The sequence below is a fragment of the Emydura macquarii genome, unplaced genomic scaffold (genome assembly GCF_026122565.2).
Source record: "Emydura macquarii macquarii isolate MOO-44397 ecotype Brisbane River unplaced genomic scaffold, CSIRO-AGI_Emac_v2 contig_2422, whole genome shotgun sequence".
NCBI lineage: Eukaryota > Metazoa > Chordata > Testudines > Chelidae > Emydura > Emydura macquarii.
The window spans coordinates 669,404-676,753 of NW_027132559.1; the positions used below are offsets into that span (position 1 = coordinate 669,404).

Here is a 7,350-nt window from a genome sequence, read left to right on the forward strand (position 1 = left end):
CTTAGTAACCTTCCTGACTGAGGAGTCATTCCATACATCTACCAACTGTAAATCCAAAACTGAAGTTAATATTACAGCTGCTCAGAAAGTGTTGGGTTTTTGACTCCCCATGGAAAGTTTTGAGTTTTTCAGTGAAGTATTTCATCCAGAAACTGATATATTTCAATTCAGAGATGCTATAATGGTGCCTCTGGGAAATTGTAGTTTGGGTGCACCATGCTTCCATAGGCTGAGCTCCTTGGCTGGACTACATCTCCCATGATGCACCATTGACACCAAGCCCTGGCTATTGTGCATCGTGGGAGATGCAGTCCAATAGGGAGTACAGTCTATGCAGAAGAATGGGAACATGAGACAACTGAACTACAACTTCCATAAAGCCTTACAGCAGCACATTCAAATGGAAATATTTCAGGTTTTAGCATTCAGTTTTTACATCATTTAAAAAAATAATTAATAAATAATCCACAGAAGGCAGACAATTTTCTTAAAATGTTTTCTTTAGTCAAAAACTCAGTTTTCCCTCAAACTGTTTTGATGAAAAATTTTCAACCAGCCCAAGTAAATATACTTTGTACTATCTAGTGGCAGGATGGTGGGGCTTGGGGCTTCTTCCCAGCAGGGAGGTTGGTCTTAGGGCTGAAGCCCCGAGCCCCACCACTCCGCCAAACCAGGGCTGAAGCCCCAAGCTCCAGCAGGCGTGCCTAAGCTCTCGAACTTCTGAAGATTGTCATATGTGGCTCGGAGGATCAGTATCTCAAAAAAACATACAACTATTACTGATCTTCACAACACCCTTGTGAAATAGGTAACTATTATCATCCTCATTTTACGGTCTGAGGAACACAATGGTTCTGTGTGTTGTCAAAGGTCATATCACCAGTGGCAATCAAGAAAAAAGAACCTATATTTCTAGACTCCTAGATCTGCGCTCCAAGCACTAGACTATGCTTTTGTACAAACAACAAAACTTGTTTTGTTAAATCAAAACTAGACTTGTCATTTTCCCTATCTCTCTAGTCTCTAATTTATCCTCCCTCAACATCTACCTATGTGCTCAACTGTACTCTGGAACTTTGTTTGTTACCACTCTAAGACAATCGTGTACTATGCACATGTTATTTTATATTCTAATTGCAGAAAAGGCTTTTAAAATTCAAAGATCAAATTTGATTTCCTGGAATTTCTGGGGATAGAGGCAGCTACCAGTATTCCAATTTCAAATAACCAGCCAGTTTCCTTTCTCACAGCTTGGTTCTGCTAATTACCAAACAAACATGGAGAGCTCAATTCCACACTGTCTTGCAGCATAAGTAGTCATGTACTACTGCATAAAGTAGGTGTAAAACAATAGCAGTGTGAGTGAATGGATAATTCTGATTTGGATGTTTTTTACCCACTCTGTACAGGCAAAACAAAGGCTATAAGGAAAGAGGGGGAGACACAAAAGAGGAAATCTGAGATGTAGGTTAGGATTGAGTTGAGTAGGGCCTTGAAAGCAAGGACAAGAAGTTTAGGTGTCATTTGGCGTGCAATACAGAACGAGAGGAAAGACACAAAGGGAGTGGTGGCAATAGCAGTTATTCAATTATGAACATAGTTTTGCAGTATTCCAAGCTAAATCAGTAGATGAGAAAGACAATTTCAATAGCCACATTTTAGTTGGATCAGAGAGAGCAACATATATACCATGGAGACCAGAAAGGAGGAAGTTTGTTCTCCCAAAAGATTAATAGGGTGCCCTACATCTCAATGAAGATCTAAATCCTCAATGTCACGTGCCAAAAAGATACCACAATTGGAAGATTTATTAGGTACTGAGGTTATGAGAGGCCTCGGAAATGCTTGGCTTTTCTCCCTTTTGCAAAGCAAAACCTCCGTTTCATAGATGTTTCTTTTCTAAAGAAAGAGTGCCCTATAGATGTATTGCTTCATCATCCTTTGAAGAGACTTGGGGGTATAGTTATAATACTTAGGGGCTATGCTTACAAATCCTTCCACACTGATATGAAAATATATTACTTGGAAATTTTAGACTAGACAGTTTAAAAGCTTAATCACAATGCTGTCTGGTTATGTAGTCAACGTTTAGCTATGCTTTTACTTGGCTCAAAGCCATGATTATCCTGAATAATACTGCCTATCCCTCCTCAAGGTAGTGGAAGTATTAAGTAGGCATGATTTTCAGGTCACACTGTACAGACACTGAGTTTTTTCCATATTCAAACTTTGCAATTGTTTTGTATAGAAGTGACAATCCAGTTATCAAGGCCGATAATATTAGAAGTAAGCTTCACAGCTTTTTTTAGGTTTGTGGATGTGCACGAAGGTCATGCCGTATCTCTGCTCTGCCTACTCCAGTCTTACCAGCAGACAGTCTTTGGAAATTTACAAAATCCTACTCTCCACTGCATCAGGAATCTGAATTTCTACAGTGTTATAGGACCGAACTTAATAACATTTCTAATGGGAGACAATTGGTGCTGGTTAATGTCAAGCATCCTAGCAGTGCAATACAACATTTGGGCACAATCCTGCAACCCTTATGTATGGGAGCAATTCCCTTTCCCTTCCCTCTGTCTGGATGGAAGGGCTTCAGTGAGACTACTTGTGTGGGTTGCAGGATGAGATAATGTCTCATACTTAAGAAAGCAAGACATTTTCAGGTAAGATTAAAAACAATGGGTTCTCCTTTCAATATACTGTTGTTGAAACTGTGTCCAAGAATGCGAGAACAGAATTTGAGGAATTTAAGGAACTTGTTTCTCTCAAAACTAGGAGTCACCCTAATTCTGTGGGCCACCCTAATTCTGGCAGCCAGGGGTACTGGAACAATTTTTATAGCGGGGGCACTGAGAGACATTGAACCAAACTGTAAACCCTATATATAATGGTAACCACCCCAAGCCAGAAGGTGCGGGAGGCACCCCTCACACGTCTAGTTCCAGCACCTATGTTGGCAGCTGAATGCCAATACTAGAGCACATCAAACTCCCTCAAAAGGTTTACAATTCTAATGAACATAAGGGGAAATACTTCTCCCATTGTGGGTAGTAAAAAGAAAGATAATATGATAAAAACTGTATCCACAGTGAAAGCTGTAAATTACAAGAGCTTTTATGAAAAATGTAAGTATTAAAATACTTCCCATTTTAAAAAGTAGCACTGAGTTATATGTGGACAAATTACTTCAGATTTAGAATATTTGAAACAGTTTTTAAGAGAGAGGCATGAAAGTTTATGGGACTCTAGATATGAAGGCAACAATTTAGAATTAAGATACTATACAGTTATTCAATTATGAACATAGTTTTAAACTATTCCAAGCTAAAACTAACTTCACTCTTAGTTTACTCCATTGTGTCTACTATTTTCCCTGTATTTTGACTAAGGGCTAAAGCCAACAGCTTTTCTCAGATCACTGCAACACATTAGCACAGCCACATGAAAAGAGCAAAGTAGGGAGTGACCATCTTGGGCGCATAAATTACTGGCATATGTTATTAGCGTCTAAATGAGATCATAATGTGTTGTTTTAAAAATGAGTCTGCAAATAATAGCTTTTCTGTCTGCACAAAACACACACAAGCATCAGATTTGAACAATTCCAGAGGGGTAGCTGTGTTAGTCTGTATACAGCAAAAACAACGAGAGTTCTGTGGCACTTTAAAGACTAACAAATGTAATATTTGCAGACATAAGCTTTTGAGAGACTTCAGCTCTCTTCTTCAGAACAAGACGGACCAAGAGATGCCCCCTTTCAGAAAGTTGGCCCTGCCTCTTAGGCACACAAAATAAAACATCGGTTCTGCAGAAGGTGCAAAGGGATATACAAAAAAAGCAGTGTGTGCTTCTCTTTTGCACACGCTGCTGTTGAAATGATGTCCAAAAAGGCCAGAACAGAACTAACTGAGCGCACTTTCCTCCAGTGAAAAGAATAATAGACTCTGGGAAAGGAAAAGCAAACGGCTGAGGAGAAAAAAAAACTAACTTGGAGGGCCTACTTCGTGCCTGGTGTAAGCCCGTCACTTCCCCATCAGTGCTGGCTCTTTAGAATAGAGGCAGGGTGAAGGGGAGGGATCATATCTTTTATTGCACCAACTTTTGTTGGAGGGAGACAAGCTTTGGAGCCACACAGAGCTCTTAAGTCTTCAGGTCTGAGAGCCCTGTGTCAGCTGGGCAGCGTGTCTCTCTCACCAACAGACGTGGGTCCCATAAAATATATGATTCCCCCCCGCCAACAGCCTGGGACCCACGCAGCTACAGCAGCTCTGCAAACAACAACAAGGCGGGCCGGACCGTTGGTGCTAAACTCTCCAGGCAGGTTCTGTGGAGAGCCCAGCCCAGCACAGCATAGCACAGCCCGCCACCTCCCGGGACAGCTCAGCGCGGGTCGTCACCGAGCTCCCGCGCTCTGCAGCGGCGCACGTGCGCAGGGGCTGGCTGCATCCCGCGAGCAGAGGCGCCGCACGCCAGCCCCTGCAGGGAGGCTGCCCTGGCCCCCCAGCCCACGCTCCCCCACGGCTCCCCGCAGGGCGGAGCCCGCGCCTCCCGAGTCGCCGCTTACCTGCCACTGCCAGCTGCAGAAGCTGAGCCGCAGCCAGGAGGAGCCCGGCCACCAGCGCCACTGACCGGCCACGCGCCATCTCCCCGCATCAGCGGCCCCCGGGTGCAGCCCCGGGCCTCCGCGGCGGGCAGGCTGCTGCTGCTCTGGACGCGGATGGGGTCACTCCCTGCTGCTGCTGCTGCTGCTACCACGGGCACCCTCTGCTTCCTGCTCCGCCCTGCCCGTACCTGCGACGAAAGGGCAGGCCAGCAGCAGCAGCAGCAAGCCCAGCCCCAGCTCCTCCCTCCGGGCTCCAGGTAAAACTCCGCCTTTTCCTCCCGGCTGCGCTGCCTGGGGGACTCGGGAGTAGAAGTTGCCGCTAGCGAGCAGGGAGCTGCCTGGCCCCACGCGGCAAAGATTCGTCAGCGTTCCGTCCCAAAGGCTTCACGCGCCGCCCTGCCCACCACTGGAGGGCAACCACCTCTGAGGCAGCTGTTTGACAGCGCGCAGCTCTCTCGTCCCCCCAGCGTAGGGCGGGAAGGGGCGAGCGGGCGGGCAGGTGGGGGGGGGTTAGTTCGGCGGAGTTACCCCGGGGGCGAACTGGGCCAGGCATAAGGCTCCCCGTTTGAATGACAGTTGCCACTGGATACTAAGGACCTCGCGGAAATCTGGACAGCACTTCTGGCAGCACACAGCCCTTAACAAGGCGCTTAGGAGAGATGGAGGGCTCCCGTCTCATGCTCTCCTTATGCCATGCCCTGGTGCAATGGCCACATCCCACACACCTGTTTTTCCTCTATGTGCTTTCCCTCCCCAAGCTCGCCCTTTCCCTTTCCCCACTTCTCCCTCCCTTGTTCATGATCCCCTTTGTGTCTCTCCTTTTCCCCATGCGCCTCCCTCTTTCCTAAACGATCTTTATCCCCTCCCCGCTTCCCTCTCCCAGCTGCAGTCCTTCTTCATTCTTCCCAGCACGGGATGCACGTTCACCTCTGCAGACTACCTGTGGCCCCAGGCAAGTCAGAGAGCAATGCTGTCTAATGTGATCTAGGAGAGAGCTTACACAGCCAACAGCAACTGAGGGGAGGGGAGAATTTGCAATGCCCATGAGATGCGTTTACATTCCCACCCATCCCAGTTGTGAAATGGACCTAACACCATGGAGTTCATTAGTGACTCAGAGAGAAGAGTTCCAGTTCCACCTCCACTTCCGGCAGTGCCTAGCTGTTCCTTTGCAGTCCCCCAGTGCTAACCAGCTCTGACTCTGCTTGCACACAAAAACAACTTGAGTTCTGTAGCACTTTAAAGACTAACTATTTTAATTTCAGTAGGCATAAGCTTTCATGAGCCTCAGCTCACTTCCTCAGATGCAGTTGGTAGAAATGATACAGCAAAATAGGAAACATAGAAAATATATAGAAGACAACATTTACATATCCATGGGCTATTACTCAATGGTTGTCATCAAGCCTCAAGTACCCGGCTTCCCCATTGTTATCTATGCCTTTGGATATGTAAATGTTGCCTTCTATATATTTTCTATGTTTCTTATTTTGCTGTATCATTTCTACCAACTGCATCTGAGGAAGTGAGCTGAGGCTCACCAAAGCTCATGCCTACTGAAATTAAAATTAGTCTTTAAAGTGCTACAGAACTCAAGTTGCTTTTGCTGTATACAGACTAACACAGCTTACTCCTCTGGAACTCTTCTGCTTGCACACAGTGCCATATATTTGGGACCATTTCAGGGGAAATGACTGTTTTTCTTTTTAATTGTTCCCCACCCTGCAAAAAAGGGAAAATGTTTGGGAGGTACTTCCCAGGCCAAAAAATTTGGGGTTCTCCCCATCCCCCCCATAATGGGACTAAAATACACTTGTCTGTGTAGAAATATGCAAAATAATTACTGCATATGCAACAAGCAAGCAAGCCAACAAACACAATGACAAACAAAACATTCATTGCTGCTTCTAGCCAGTGACATCTAGAATTTAAGGGATTTGTTTGCTATTAATTGCATAGATCCTTAAAATGTCAGGGTGCCTTTACAATGTGAGTCACTGTATGAAGTTTTTTAATCTGTAGATTTCAAAGTAAATTATTAAGATTAATTCTCACAGCACCTCTGTGTCCTGCCTCTCTAAGCGTGTGCCAATAGCCAAGATTAAATTCTCATTGGTGTCAGTCAGTTGTGTTAGCACAATGGAGTTGTGCCTACTTATATCAGTGGCAAATTTGGACTCCAGAATTAATTACTGGTGTTCTATGTTCTTTGAAATTCCAGACACCACTTATTTTCTCTAAATATTTGTTTTTTCTAAGGTAGTTTACCTATATTTTATTCAGTGCATTTAATGGGGATTATAGTTTTAAAATACAATTTTAATTAGTGTTAGAAAAGTTCTGACAAAATAATCAGAATTTGCTGAAATCAGAACATTTCGTGGAGACCTGCCTGGTTTCCTGCCAGCTTGCCCTTCTGGCTCCTCATCAGCCTGGGCTTTCAGGGTCTGCAGCTCTGGAGCAGCCAGTCACACAGATTGCCACTGGGCCAAGGACCCCTGGTTTTCTAGCCTGCCAGGCAGACTGCCCCAAAGCCAGGGCTCAATTCCCTTCGATGGAGAATTTTGAAATTTTTGGTTTTCATTTCTAACTGGAATGGAAACCAAATTTAGAAATATCAGAATCCTCTGTGAAATGGAATTATCCTTTTCTGCATAACTCTAATTTTAATACAAAGATATAATTCTAATGAAGAATTTGGGCACCTCAAAGCATTGCAACAATATTCCCTTCTTGTGACTTGT

At 44.7% G+C, this 7,350-nt stretch overlaps 1 protein-coding gene across 1 annotated transcript in view; it reads right to left on the minus strand.

Moving 5' to 3' along the window:
• The window catches only part of CDCP1 (CUB domain containing protein 1), a 47,424-nt gene extending 42,725 nt beyond the window's left edge, over positions 1-4,699 (minus strand). Inside the window, exon 1 of the mRNA XM_067561726.1 lies at positions 4,568-4,699. Within this exon, the coding sequence (XP_067417827.1) occupies positions 4,568-4,646 (79 nt within the window). The 5' untranslated portion in view covers positions 4,647-4,699. The remainder of the gene's footprint in view (positions 1-4,567) is intronic.
• Between the last annotated feature and the right edge of the window lie 2,651 nt (positions 4,700-7,350).